The following is a 15118-nucleotide window of genomic DNA, read 5'->3' on the forward strand; positions in this document are numbered from 1 at the left end:
CTTGTCTGGTATGTGAGGGGAAAGGTCTACTTGTATTTTACGTTGTGGTTTCTTTATTTCGCCTTTGTTTTAAACCCCTTTCCAAGTATTAGACTAGGGATTTGTTTTACTAATTCTTTGTCTAGAAACACAGCCTCAAAATTAATCTTTTCATTTAGGTGATCAGTTCGGACGCCAATAACACGTTCGTGTCACAAAGCCCCCAGGTGTGCGTGTATGGGCAAACTCCAACTTCCGTTTCCGGCGGCGCCACCGTTATCCTCGAGAAAACCGGTATGAACCATAATAAAGTCTGGCTGTTTTTTTGAAAAATGCCACGAATTGTAATAGTCCAATATGTAATTGTTTTGAAGTAAGTTGAGAAAAAACAACAACAGCACCACCACCACCACCGCCACCACCATCACCAACAACAACAACAACAAACACATACACAACCACATACTTTACACACAAGCACGCACGCACACACGCGCGCGCGTGCACACGCTCATATTTCTTTTTCATTTATTTTTTACATTCAGCTGTAACGATCTGTTATACATTGCAGATCAGTGCGTGTCCACTACGACACAGGTCAGTATCCAGCTGTTCTTGTTTTAGAGTTAATCTTTTTGTAACCAGTCCTTAGTTAACACTATTGTTTCGCGAGTAAAGGACTGATATGTAACAGTTAGATGACATGAAGTAAATTCTTAATGAATAAGAATGGGTGAATAAGAATGGGTGGAGTGAGAGTAGCGAACGGGCCCTTCTTATACATTTAGAATTTACTTCAGGTCATCGAAAAATCTGAAGCAGGAGTTTATATCGGATGAATGACAGTACGCGAACCTTTAAACACCCGCGAAAGGTGAACTTCTTAATGATTAAAATTCTACATGTTTTTATACGTCAATTTCATTATGTAGGAAAAACATGATGAAGACTATGTGTGTTTTATTACAGACGACCGGAACACCGTCAACCACCACCGACCAAGACGACGGCGCCGTCGCCATAGCAACCAGCCTCACCACTCTCCTCGCTGCCATTTTTTGCGCAATATTTCTATAAACCTCCAAGCTTACTTAACCACTTACAATTCGATTATATCCATATGAAATAAGTCTCAATTATTAAATGATCACCAAAAAGGAGGTTTGGATGGAAGTACCAGAAGCGCATGCAAAACGTTTAAGAATTAAAAGAGTTTATAAGACACTTTTCATGTATTTATTTATTTGTGATACACATATACGCTCATATATACAATGTTTCCATAATGCCATGACTGTTACTGTATTGCACATACATTGACAAAGTTTCTAATTGGTCACCTGTGATTTTTTTGTAATAAACATATCAAGGAAACTAATACAAGTTATAACAGTTCTGTATGCATTAATAAAGCCTGTGCATTTTTTAATACCATGGTATTGGTAAAATTAGAGGAGTATTGGTAACTTTTGTTCTGTTCTGTTCAGACTTCTGCAATGTTTTTGGCGAAACGAAATGGTTTCAAATTTTGTGTTTCTTAAATATGAATTTAGCAAATATTTCTCATTCCAGAGCAAGTATTTCATTAACAAAAAATCTCATTTAGTATATGGAAGGGGTTATATCTCGGTAGATTTTGATGAAGATGAAAAACTGTAAGGCATATTATTCTTTTTACCTTCAATGTTATTTCTTACACACTTGCGACTTCACATATATATATTGCAATTTGAAAGATGACCAATTAAAAAGTTGTTCAGTGTAAAGTAAAAATTGAACACAATAAAACCCAATAACAATTATTTGTTCTAATTTCATTTTTAACAATATAAACGTATAATTTGTTTATATATAATGTATATTGTAATAAAAATGTGATTGAAACAAGAGCTGTCACAGAAACGTGACAAATGCCCCCAACTGGGCTTTAATTAATGGATGGATATCAATTAGTATATAAAATTCGTATATGTTGAATAAATGGATTGATTCCCGCTTACCTTAATAAACACATTCAGATGCTGTAGAACTGTGTGTAGATTGTTTAAATTTCAAATATCAGTTGAGATAAAAAGTAGTGTGCACTATGCGGGACACACAATAATATTTGAACAGTAATGGCTGAGACAAACAGTATTGCTATGGTATCGTATATTGTATAACATTGTCATACAAGTGTGGCCATAACGTTTGAGGTGACAGCAATAATCTTATGTATGAAATCCGTTACGCTGTGCTCTACATTTTTGTGACGTTTGATTGAATTTCCATATTGTAAACAAAGTAATGGCTGAGACACGAACTCTATCAACTATAACGTTAACCTCCAAAATGCGTGCGTGACCTTTGAGATAAGAGAGCAAATTTAATGTGAGAGTTCTACAATTCTGTGAATCATCAATAATTACAGAATACAATATGAAATAATAATGATCAAAGTTAATGCCAATACAAGGATATAACGGGCGGATGAATCTACGAAGTGATAAAACGACCGACCGGACGTACAGTTCGAATACTCTTTGCCATCTTAGGGAGCAACCCTTCGAGGGCATAATAAAACAACAATGTGTATAGTATATAATATATGCAAATACAACAGATACACTTCTTTTGCACTTTGAATCATGGATGAACACTGGTAGCGTCAATCTAATTATCACAGTGAGGTACTTTTGGTAGATGCCCAATATACAGTGGTGCTGCACGGTATGTGGTGTCAGGGTTGTTCACACGAGCGTCCCCCGGCAACCGTCGCCGCTGCATGCCGGAAACGGGTACGTGTCAGGGATGACGAGTGTCTGGGTGGTGAACTCAAGCACGGAGTCGTCCAGACCCGGGAACGTCACCTACAACCATACACGGCAAGATAAAGGTTGCATTTGGGAGAGTTTATATAGGACGCGTACACTTCCTGTGTCTGATGTCATCAACATGGTGTTTTTAGCATATCCACTAGAGTGTAATATAAATGAACTATATTCGAGTATGATATTGAACGCCGGAAAATCAATTATTAATTTAAATCTTTTATGATTTATCAAGAAGATGTTTGGTGTACTTGAATGAAGAACGCGGTCCAACCAACATCCGGATTTTTGAATTCCACTTCCCAAGACAGATCACTCTGGAATAAACACAACCCGTTCAGAAAGTACATGTATTCAAAAACATCACTTATGAGTTATCATAAACGGACAACCCCGAGCATTTTAGGGATGCCTATTGTCGTTACTATCGTTACTCGTCGCATTAATGATGTTCGCGAATCCAACAAGTAACTCGTAACCCTGACATACTCACGAGTTGGCGTATAAACCGTTGTTACTTTTACTGTAAGCGTTATACAGCATTTTTATTCAGTCAAAACTGTTCAGAAACTTTGACGCAAGCACGTGCGCTATCTTGTGTTAAGTAACATCCGGATCAAGTTGAAATAATAATTATGCAATATCTGAAAATACCATGTACTCCTTATAGAACATGGAAATATACTCGATCACTGCTCGATATGAAGCGGATAGAATTTTGCCACTACCCATGTATTAAGCATTAACCCGAGTATAAATGAGAATAGGTAAGCCAAACATGTACATGATTTTGTCTTTTGTCATGTTTTAATGACTAGTTTGCTCTTTCTTTAAACAAATTCACACCTCAACCGGTTTCAATTTACATTTGAAACAGTTTAGAAATGTGCGCCTTTACATAATTAATCAATAAAGTTATAAACATATCTTAAATGTTTTTACTTTGAAAGGGCACATGGTATATACATAATTTGCAAGAAAACGAAACAAACTATATTATTACGACTAATAATTAGCTCTTACCGTGGGAGTGACATACTGCTTACGCCAGATAACCGGGTGGACCTGTGGCTTTCTGGGGTCATTGGGGGTCCCGCGAAGTAATCGGAAGTCTTTTCTGAAAGTGGATCAGATGCCATTTTTAACATGTTTGGTATCGTTTTCTCTCATGCATAGGTAGATTTAATAATTTATTGGCACTCATAATTTATCGATCAACCCAATTATTCCTACGTTACCTTTTTCCATCGAGGGTGGTGGCGTAGAAGCAGTGGACTGTAGTAGGCGTCGTGTCGGTCGTCAGGCTAATCTGTCCGCCCGTCGACGTCTGCAGATAAGTATGGCAACATGATAAACTATTTTAATGTGGCAAGCATGAACACAAACTGCTTACGATACTACTGCGCGTATAAACATGAAATATTCTGGTTTTACCTCCATGTATTCTGATATTTGTATAGCCAAAATGGTGTCTGTCATCTCTAAAGAATTCAAATGTACATTTAATGAAATGCGGATGTTTAAAAACATAATTTTGACACTTTACCGCCAGATTTGGACTGGATTAATTTTAAAGTGAACGTCTTCGAAAATGATATACAGCAATTTAAACCTAGTGATCATGTCTCAAAAAGTCCTCCTACCGTGTTAAGTTTCCAATTCAACTGCGGTAGTTTCTTATCCTGAAAAGGTTTATAAATCTCTGTCATGTGTTTCAAATGAAAACAACAACAACAACAACATTGTTTAAAGATGAGCAACATTGATTATATTTTCTTTTTTGAACAAGTTTAACATCTTCAAAGTGATTCTCAGACTCTTCATTAACTGCAGTTTCTATGATCTGCTCTATTTCATCAATGAGACAAAATGGTGTTAATCGCTCACATTCATGACTGAGAGGTAGAATGCCCGAATGCCGAACAGTAATCCAATCTCATGGCCCGCTAAGCTGTGCTCCGCGTTAGGAACCATCCTGGAAGTGTCAATTGTAGTGTTTATTACACGTGAGTCTATTCAATTCTGATTTATAAATGAACAGCCATGATGTTACCATAAGACATGAACATTGCATTTGTTGAGTAAGGTTAGCGACCAGAAAACCTAGATCATATTTAAGATAATCATCAAAGGTAAAAAAAAAAAAATATTGTTAATGTGTTGGGAAGTATTTATTGCGAGATCAGAAAGCAAATAAACAGACCACACACATGATAGCATCATGGAAGCGTGTTTAAATTTCATTAAAAAACTAAATCAAGTGTTAAAACTCTAGCGTACAGTATGTGCAATAACCTGGGTGTAATGATCTCTTATAAAAAACAGCAACTCAGAGTCGCAACTGGTTTAAACTTTAAATGCTGTCATGTATGGTGAATAATGCACTTTCTCCAGTCTTTGCTCTAATATGAAAATAAATCTATTGAAATCAGAATGATATAGGTCCCATTGAACTAGGTAAGTATAGCATACAAGAACGTGTTTCTAAAAACTACTTTTGTGCCATCAAAATCACAATTCGGATATTGTATAGGACAGAAAATCAGAAATTAACACCAGCGCAATCAATCGTCAATGAGCATATATTAAAAGAACAGCAATAATGACAATGTATGAATATAAACGTACCTGAGGTATTTTGGTCCCATTAGATCGTCAAAGTAGAACCTGGAGTCATCGATCATGAAGAACTCGTCCCCTCCAGTACTGATGATATATTTGGGCTTGTTCATATAACGCTCGTTGTACGCTGCAACATTAGCGGCATAGAACACGTGTTATTCAGATATCATGTAGACATTTGGTTGTGCACTATGAACAGGTTAACGCTGTTTACTCGCATATACATGAGATATTCTTGTAAAATAAAACCATTTTGATAGTGATAAAACACTGGATAATCATTTTGTTCAAATACATATTGTTTGTATTACACTGAAAACCTACATTTGTTTAATTATAAATAAAACTGAATTGTTTATCGTACACTAATGAACGTTTTCAGGTTTTACATCAGTTTTAAAAGAGTGTGAAACAACTATTTTATCAGAACTATTTTAATTAATCATACGGCATTCGGCGGATGTATACACGGATGTTCACATTATATTGTAATGATGGCGGCAATGATATGGGATAATGACTCGATCAACTTTTTAAGTAGTCAGATGGGATTATGCTTCGTTGCAAAAAAACTTGAGCCATACACAGAACAAGGACTGAAGTATGTGCACGCGGAGGTTTCTAAAGTAATGGCCGCTGTCCCACCTTGCACAGTCCAATGCAGTCGAACATACGGCAGTAACATAACAAGGTAAAGCACCTTCATACTAATGAGATTATTGATGACAGTTCTACATCCATAATAATTATTACTATGCTAGGAAAATAATGCTTTAAACTGACTTTCTCGTGTTTCAAGATGTTTGTTTTGCTGTACGATATCTGATGTATTTAATGATTTGTAATTGTAAGATGTTTTCACTCCTTAAGCCTACCTTTTGAAATAGATAAATCAATACACATTGAATTACAATAACAATAAATCTAAAACGAACGATTATTGTATATCGATTGAATACAGTGTTTGGTATTGATTAGGCACAAATAAATCTTTCATTGATAGCTGGTGCAAAAGTTGTCGGGGTTGGAAAAAATGGTTGGACCAGTTTAGAAGAAAAAGAGTTCCATTAAACATAGCTCGATGTCATTCATGGAAATGGAACGAGTCATACCAGGATATTATTGAATTTTATTGTCCAAATGAATGGGAGACTATTCCCGGTATACGAGACATAGCTTGCAGCTGTCATATTTGGAAGAATTGCACAAAGTTTAAGATCAAGTCTTTTGTAACATCCAATGTACAGAAAGTCAGAAATAAGTATGTGGCCCACAACCAGGATTTGAAAGTCAGCGATGATCAAAAGAGTGAAATATTCGATGCTCTACAAGACCTTGTAAAGGACAGTGACATTTCCAACATTGATACTAGAGAATGCATAGAACAACTTATAAACATTCAAAATGGCGATGTTTGCAACGAAGTTACACGCATGTTACATATGCAACTCAAGATTGATCAGCATCAAGTGACATTAGAAAGTATTGAGAAGACAGTTGAAAGGATATTAGCACAGACCTTTGACAGCCAACATCCTGGATTAAACGTTCGGAACATTTGCAAGACAGCATTTGGTCAGCTTACAAAGTGTTTTGTCATATGTTTTATGGTCATGATTATTGCAACCATGATTATTGCATTTACGTTCACGTACGTAAACACACCGAAACAAGGCATCGTTGAACAGTACAGTGGTAAGGTGTTTTTTTTTTTAAATTTGAAATATCTTTTAAAATCAAAACCGATAGTTCAGCTGCAAACAATTTAGGAAAACCCCATTTATCTTTAAGATTTAAAAGATTAGTAGCAAACTAGCACACCTGCATTTTTGAATATTGATTTATCTGTAATACAAAAACCATTGTAGAACATACAACTATGCACTTGTCTACTTGCAGATACATGTATTTCCGAGGATTATTCATTTCCAGTACCACAAGATCTGCCTTTGAACGGCTATTTTTCTAACCACGGACCCCTCGTTGGAAGGGACTGGCTTTTTGCTGAATTAGAAAAAGATATATTTAAAGATGATAAAATGCATGGCATAATTATAAAGGCTGAACTAGGATATGGGAAATCCGCTTTGGTCAATCAAGTATTATGCGCAAAGGATGGCGAAAAGGGAAGTCACATGAAAGCGAACGTTGTTGCGTTTCATATTTGTAAGTTTGATGTCGCAAGCACAACTAACCCGGCCAGATTTGTCACGAGAACAGCAGGACTTCTATCATCAACAATTCCAGAATATAAAACCTTTCTCAAAGAGAAGCTTCCAGCTGACTCAATCATATATGATCGGTTTGAATGTGAACGAGAAATTGAAGCATGCTTTGATCAGGCCATTACTATTCCTTTTCAAAAACTAAACAATATCAACATGGGCGTTCGCGCAAACAAACTATTCGTTATAGATGCCATTGATGAATGTGTTGACCCTCGTGTCAATAAAAATCATATAATGGATATTTTACTTTCAAGGATGTGGAAATTTCCAAAATGGATTAAATTCCTGATTACATCGAGACATATAAATCTTTCTGAAGATATTCTCCGATATTTTCACGAAAAGCTGCTTCTTGCGCAAGATTCAAGAAATGTCGAAGATATAAATAAATATATTATAGACAACATGCCTGTGTCTGTAGATGCCGATATTCTCTTGAAACAGAGTGGTGGAAACTTTCAATATGTTATAAGTGTACTGGAGCTCGAGGAAAATATATTGAATATCAATCAAAGCTTACCCCGATCGATGGATGACATTTATAATCATAATTTTGATAGATTGTTTCCTAACCAAGAAAGTTTTGACATGGCAAAAACGACTTTTGAAATTGTTGCAGCTTCATATTTCAGAAAACCGTCGGACCAACTAAACGATCTGCTTTCTTGGAATAAAAACCAACTTTACGGTAAAGCTACATTACAATTTGATGTACTAAGTCATTTTATTGCAAACCAAAGTGAAGGGTTGACATTTTATCATCAGTCGCTTTTTGTTTGGTTGACAAGCAACACAAACCAAAAATACAGGATTTCTGTTCCAAATGGACATGGGATGATTTCAAACTACTATTTGAATAAATCACTCATAAGTACAGTATCAGATCTGGTTAAACTTTCCATTCACGTTGCGGAGTCAAGGAATGAAACACTTCAGACCAGGTTTATGTCCCTTCGTTTAGGCGAATTTAAACAGAACCCTATCCACGAGTTCATTCGAAGATACTCCTCTGTAGCGGGACTAAAACTGTTATTTCACCACTTTCCCCGATTGAATGATATGGACAAATACGGCGAAACTATGGCGTTTATTGCAGCCAAACAAGGACATACAATGCAACTGAAATATCTGGAAACACACGGGAATATCTTTACCTTTAGAAAACACAGCAATGATGTTTTATATAAGAATTATTTGCCAACAAGGTTAGGTCAGAACGAAACATTATCTGGATTTAATTTGTTACATGTTGCTACGATGTATCATAGGATTGACGCAGTTAGATATTTACTTACAAAGCTTGATACACCTACCATTCAACAGAAAACTGCCATGGGTCACACTGCAGATGAAATTGCATGCGAAAAGGGATTTTTAGACATTCTCTCTGTTCTGAAACCATCAGCCGATAAGTTTGTGAATTGTATGTATTACGCTGCTGCGGAAAATCATATTGAATTGATAAAGATTTTATCGGAAGAAATGAAATCCTCGCAGATTGAATGCGTTTCTGACAGTGAATCACAACTGGCGTTTGACCAAGTGACAGAAATAGCTTTGGACAATTGGTACGAAAAAGACCCGTCACAACTCCTAGATTTGTCGTTGTCTATCAGAGCAATGAAAGACACACCCCTCCATATGGCCGTTAGAAGGTTCTCCGTAGACGTTGCAGAATTTTTGATAGACACATATCCTAATCTTTTGAATTGCAATAATGCGTTTGGAATAACACCAATGTTACTTGCAGTAAACTTGAACAGATCTTCCCTATTTAAAGGAATGGTTAACCAGGTTATGTTGGACAAATGCTCTGAAAGATCGTTGGTAATTAACAAAACCTTAGAGCATACCTGGATGGGTTATTCAGATATTGGCTTTATACATTACCTTGTGATGTTTGGAATATGTGACAACTTCTGCATCCCGGGGATGACATTCGCCCACCTTGCTGTGCTTCATAACAGACAACACATGCTAAAGTTTGTTCATTCTAAGTATGGCTCAATGTTTGAATGGAATGTTAAGGACTATTCAGGGAGATATCCTCATGATTACAAAGGAATATCTGACACTGTATTATACCGATGTAAGAAATTCTTCTCTCTAGTTGATTCTGGTTTACTGGAAAACCAGATACATTGATACATGGTATTAAACAGAAACTACGAGAGACAAGGAGGATACGTTTTCTAGTACGTTTTCATGATTCCTAGCCTCTGATCCCATTTCACAACATCTTTTGTACGATAAGGTTTGGTCAGGTATTGAACTCTTGATCTCCAATAGGAGAAGACTCTAGATAAACCCTGTGTACGAGATAAACCCTGACAGATAAATATATACAAGTATGGACTGACAATGTTATGCGCCTTGGATTTTTATGTTTAAACTTTTGGCTACTGAGCTTGTTTCTGTAGTTTTTCACATAAGTATTAGAAGTTGTGTGGTTTGTATCATATATTACATAGACTGGATTTTTTTGTGTTCTACGTTTACAATATAATACTACTATGGCAGTAACATATATGTCGGCGGAAATGGAGGGCGGGATGCTACTCACAGATAGGGTCTATGATGGCAGCCATAGCCTTGATGTAGGGGTTGTCCAGCTCGGCAGTAAAGTTCAGGTCGTAGTAGTCGCCAAACGCGAACGTCCATCCGCCCAGCGACCGAAAGTAATGGTGCAGGTTCTATCACACAATGTAGAATATGTGTATTTAAAAATGCAAATAAACTGAAACCGTTTGAGAAACGATAAATGCTTATAAATATAGGTTTTAAATTATCATTTGTGTTTTATTGCAATCGGTTTTGTGAATAATTAATTGTTTGTAAATTATGTTAAAGGAGTAACTGCTGATCTGGTCTAATGGCTTGATTTAGTCAAACCGAAGAAATGACGAGTTGTTTATGCATTAATAATTGGCTGCTGAAGGAAATACAGACACATGGATATAAGTGTTTTTACCATATGCAATCTAATACAATTTTTGGTAAATCCTATTTAAATACTATAGCCTTACTGTCTGCATGTGTAGAAGGTCCATAACGATGGGTGCTATGGCAACCACGCGCTTGTCTACCGCTCCGACAGTCCACGTGGTCCAGCCCCGCTGAAGTCACACAGTATTTGCCATATAATACACATCGTTTACTTGAATGTTATAATTTTATAAAACGCTGGACTTGATTGTAATTGCATCAATAAGTTTGATCTTTGAAGGTCAGACAGTCAGGTCAGAACTGGCCCCAATTTTAGGATGTCTTATATCAGGATCAAGCTCAGTGCACTATTTTTGATTAAGTTTAACATGTGTAATATTCTCTTTTTGAAAGAGTGGTGAGGCCTTTAAAGGGACGGAACACCAGATGATACAATTGCAAGAAAAAAAAGAAAATTGTCAAAACTTGTTTGAAATGACATCATCTGTATATTTATCTGTACTAATTAACAGATATGATTCATTCAAACTGGGAAACCATCATGCGCCATTTATAAGCGGGGAAACTACATGAGACAGCAACATGAGTGTTGCGTTCATTCTTGTGAAATGATGCATTATCGGCATCCTACTATGAGGAAATACTGTATTTGCCGATTGTTGGACCATCTGGTGTCTAGTCCCTTTAAAGGAAATACTATTTGTGATAAATAAGATAAAATACATTTTTGTTTTATAAAATCATATTTAAGTATGTATTTTTTCTAAATGAAATAGGATACTTAAGTGACGGGCTTTTAAGGTGTTTCTCTGAGAAACCGGGGCCTAGGTAAAACTGCCGCGAAGCGTGGTTTTCAGCAGTGTTTGCAAAAACAGAACGTTTATATCAAGTAAAAGGGTACATACATGAGTCTGCTACGCAAATATTATAAACTACATATCCTGGTAAACATACTGACCTTGGATGCGCCGGCGACGAGGAACCTGTTGGTCGGCTGTCCGTGCTTCTTCATCGTCAAATCATTCATCGTGTCCAAGGCACGTACACCAGCCTACATCACATATAAAAATGATATAATAGCACAGAGTTCACTTATGCGGATGTTGTTCATTGGAGGTAATGGGGTATTGACCGTGATCATATCCGTGTGGACATAAGGACGAGATGAAGTATATACTTAATTTCTTCATAGTGTTGAACAATGCATGATCTGATACTATACAACCACTATGGATTTGTCGTATCCTGTATTTTCACCCGTTATGAGCGTACCTTGGTCATGGGCATGCGCAGCAGTATTTCCGGGTCGGCGCCCTGCTGGTCCACAAACGTCTTCCACGTCCACGCGATGATGGCATCCTCTGTCCGCTTCTTTTGCTCAGGGTCCGCCTGCAAAATTACCGCGTGGTGACACAGCCGCTGATGTGCGTCAATTGAACACCATTGAACCGTTATTTGCGAATATATTTCGATCAGTACATGGTCTATGATGTTACAAGTTACGTCTGGATCATGTTCATGAGAAACATTCATCTAATCAGACATTGGTGAGTAAAAAGTGTATACCTTGAAAACGATTGGCTGGTTGGGGACCATCTTGAGGTTGGCGCCTACAGAGTTGGTGGAGACGGCCACCACCGTCGTTAACTCTACAAACGTGTCTGTGGGCTTCGGAGGTCTATGGAAGTAAAACAAAGAACGACCAATCGTCTGTCAAAGACCAACATGCATGTCACATTGTCTTCCCTATCTTTTTCTATTTGTATAATTCAAATAAAAACCCTAATAAAGGGAAATTAATCTGGATGCTTAATTGTTTAAACCTGATCACATGTACAAATTCGCAGAGTATTTTAGCCTTAGTACAGCCCAGTATGTTGCTTACTCGTTGTTGTTAGATCCCCCGTCGATGAATAGAAAACCAGCGTTGCCGAGGTCCAGCTTGTCGGGGACTGTCACGCTCAGGTAGTGCCACCACACAGGCTGGCTTTGTATGTCTGCAATCATCACAACAAAAATACATATGTGTAACGGATGTATATTTCATGATGTTTAAAAAAATTAAACCCTCCAAACATTTAGACCAATGACTTTTCTTGTAGAATATGTTGATCTGCATTGAAGATAATATGAAAATTGACGATGATTACCTTCCCTTAAACTTGAAATAAGTCAAATATTTCATGTACGTGAAGTTAGCGGCCTAGCGTACTTCAAGTACATATTTATAATTCAAGGTTTTCACACTGTCAGTTTGAGACGGAAAGTTGAGAGGGAAAGTATTTTGTTCCCAATGACGATGTTTTTATTTACTGTAGGACAAATAACGTTTTACATGACACTCGACAAACATGATAAAGTATGATATTTATAAGGTATACACTGTGAAATATTGTGATTTTCAATTCTAGGTTTAGTTATATTTATTATTTCCAATGTTTTTTTTTAAAGTTGTTGTTTTTTTTCCTCCCGGGACCTGAATACCCGGTCCCTTTAGTCAGAGAGAAAAACTTTTCTCACATCATAGATAATAGAGCCAAATATTTGGCCATGCTGAAAATCCTTTTCTAGTTCAATAGCAAAGTACCCGTACGCATAAAATAAATTTAATTACATTTTTACTATATTTAAACTGTGGTGGAAGAAAAGGCATCTACCATGGCCGCTCGTGTAGGGTAGGTTCATTCCTACCCTCGCGCATGATGTTCTACGGAAAGCTCGATAAACCCTCGATTCCGTTAATTATCCGAAATTGGGTTGGGAAACATTTATCTTTCAGCCCGACCCACGGAAGATGGTTATATTCTATATTAGGATTTCTCTGTTAAACGTACAATGAAAAAACTAACCTTCGACTCAATTGTATTTGTGTCACTGTTTAAAGGATATCATAAAGAAATATAATATGTAACATATCTATTAGTTAACATTACTTTTAGGGCACCGTCACGTCCATGTAGTACCATCATATAGGCTGGCGCTTTCGGTCAAGACATCATGACAATGTATGCGTTATACTTTATATTGTAAGTTTTAGGAGGGTTTTAGGAAATGTTACTATATTTGAGGAAAATGTGTTATTATAAATGTTGTGTATACATGCATAACGTATCCTTAACTTCCGTGTTGGTTTAATATGTAATATGTAAGTATTGGAAAATCATTGTGAATTAATCATAATACTAAACTATTACACTAAGCACATTAGGTTAAGTGAACTGTGTTTTTAAATAAGCTTTTAAAAACATTCCAATTTTTGATTAAACCTGCTCAGATTGATTATCATTTATCTTTTGTTCTTTATTGACTGAATAAACTCGCTATGAATGATGATATCAAAAAACAAGTTTACACTTCCTAATGTGAGAGTGAATTATAACGCTACCTGGTTTCCAAGTCTGTGACGTCATGTTGATGTTGTAGAGCGTGTAACCGGGGCCCCCGAACGTTTCCAAAATATCGTACTTGTACGTGGGGTCTGGCTTGTTCACGTAATCATCCAATGGGGTGGCCAGCCCAGGTGGCACCATCCCCACCCCCAACAGGGCGCACAGAATTCCGGCAAGGTTACTCATCATCGAAAATGATGGGCAGTGCAATAGTAATGATGCCCTAGTAATGATGTCCTATTTATCGTGTGGATACCATATGATTGAGATTGTATAAGTTATCAGATAACTATTGTCTCCTATCTAATTGCAATAGGTTGCGTAAATGATCGCTGTGATATTGAGTTATCGAAAGTTTTGATGTAAACCCGATTTAAACTCCAAGTCAGTTTTCTTCCTTTTTTGATAGATAGATTGTGTTACAATTTATGAGTTCAGGTCTACTTCCTTGTTTGTGATACAGCGAATAATAAATCAGTACTTAGGTTTTTGTTTTAAAACAGCTGGAAACTCCAATGACAATTCAGAATACCTAATGGCAGTTTCCCCAATCGGAAAGTGCGTTTTGCAAATCCTTGTTTGCACCGAAATAAAATAAGATACATAGGCGGTAGTATCTAATGCACATAATAAGAATGACTCGTTTTTATCCTTTGTCCGAAAAAAACAATAATTTTTAAAGAAATACTTGGACTATACGTCTTTGTGTAGACTATCATGGTCAAGTAAGATAACCAGTCTTGTATTTCATTTCCCTTAAATTTCTTAAATTACTCACCAACGTTACGGTCCGGACGCTGTTTCTTGGATAGATCGATTATACTGGGACAAAATGAGTGTTGGGAAGAATATCTCAACTAGGTTTGATAACCAGATATGCCCCGGTCACTTAAGAGTTTAGGTTCCTGAATTTCAGTTTGTGACAGCCTTCCACTTTTGCTTAAATTAGAAATTTAAATCTAGTTATCGCAAACTATTTAATGCTTATGACTTATATAATTTATTTTTACGTACAGGTTAAATCAAAGCACTAAAGGTGCTAAAGTGGCGGTCGTCAAGGAAATTATGCTTGCATCGTTTATGCATTAAGGATGAAATAGTTGGAACACACTAGCAGGCTAGTAGAAAGCAAGATTTAATTTTT

General features: G+C 36.6%; 2 protein-coding genes across 2 annotated transcripts; one reads left to right on the forward strand and one right to left on the reverse strand.

The window, feature by feature from the left end:
- Positions 1–1201: 1201 nt before the first annotated feature.
- On the reverse strand, positions 1202–14360 carry LOC128222810 (autocrine proliferation repressor protein A-like). Its single transcript, XM_052931938.1, has 14 exons — positions 13971–14360; positions 12471–12582; positions 12152–12263; positions 11858–11974; positions 11544–11636; positions 10666–10755; positions 10203–10332; positions 5418–5538; positions 4677–4764; positions 4433–4471; positions 4028–4116; positions 3813–3906; positions 3041–3106; positions 1202–2828 (listed from the first exon to the last, which is right to left on the reverse strand). The coding sequence occupies exons 1-14, from the start codon at positions 14161–14163 to the stop codon at positions 2709–2711; spliced, it is 1464 nt and encodes a 487-aa protein (XP_052787898.1). The 5' UTR covers positions 14164–14360; the 3' UTR covers positions 1202–2708.
- Positions 5858–10229, forward strand: LOC128222803 (uncharacterized). Its single transcript, XM_052931928.1, has 3 exons — positions 5858–6102; positions 6415–7106; positions 7311–10229. The coding sequence occupies exons 1-3, from the start codon at positions 5903–5905 to the stop codon at positions 9782–9784; spliced, it is 3366 nt and encodes a 1121-aa protein (XP_052787888.1). The 5' UTR covers positions 5858–5902; the 3' UTR covers positions 9785–10229.
- Positions 14361–15118: the final 758 nt, after the last annotated feature.

This window comes from Mya arenaria, chromosome 2 (assembly GCF_026914265.1).
Source record: "Mya arenaria isolate MELC-2E11 chromosome 2, ASM2691426v1".
Taxonomy (NCBI): Eukaryota; Metazoa; Mollusca; class Bivalvia; order Myida; family Myidae; genus Mya; species Mya arenaria.

Bases quoted from the DNA above. Each gene is read 5' to 3' on its own strand.
- LOC128222803 (XM_052931928.1), top strand. From the start codon at position 5,903: ATGATGGCGGCAATGATATGGGATAATGACTCGATCAACTTTTTAAGT. The intron at 6,103-6,414 runs GTAAAGCACCTT...TTTCATTGATAG, and splicing joins TACGGCAGTAACATAACAAG to CTGGTGCAAAAGTTGTCGGG. The intron at 7,107-7,310 runs GTAAGGTGTTTT...GTCTACTTGCAG, and splicing joins CATCGTTGAACAGTACAGTG to ATACATGTATTTCCGAGGAT.
- LOC128222810 (XM_052931938.1), bottom strand. From the start codon at position 14,163: ATGATGAGTAACCTTGCCGGAATTCTGTGCGCCCTGTTGGGGGTGGGG. The intron at 12,583-13,970 runs GTAGCGTTATAA...TGATGATTGCAG, and splicing joins GTCACAGACTTGGAAACCAG to ACATACAAAGCCAGCCTGTG. The intron at 3,907-4,027 runs GTAACGTAGGAA...ATCCACTTTCAG, and splicing joins ACCACCCTCGATGGAAAAAG to AAAAGACTTCCGATTACTTC.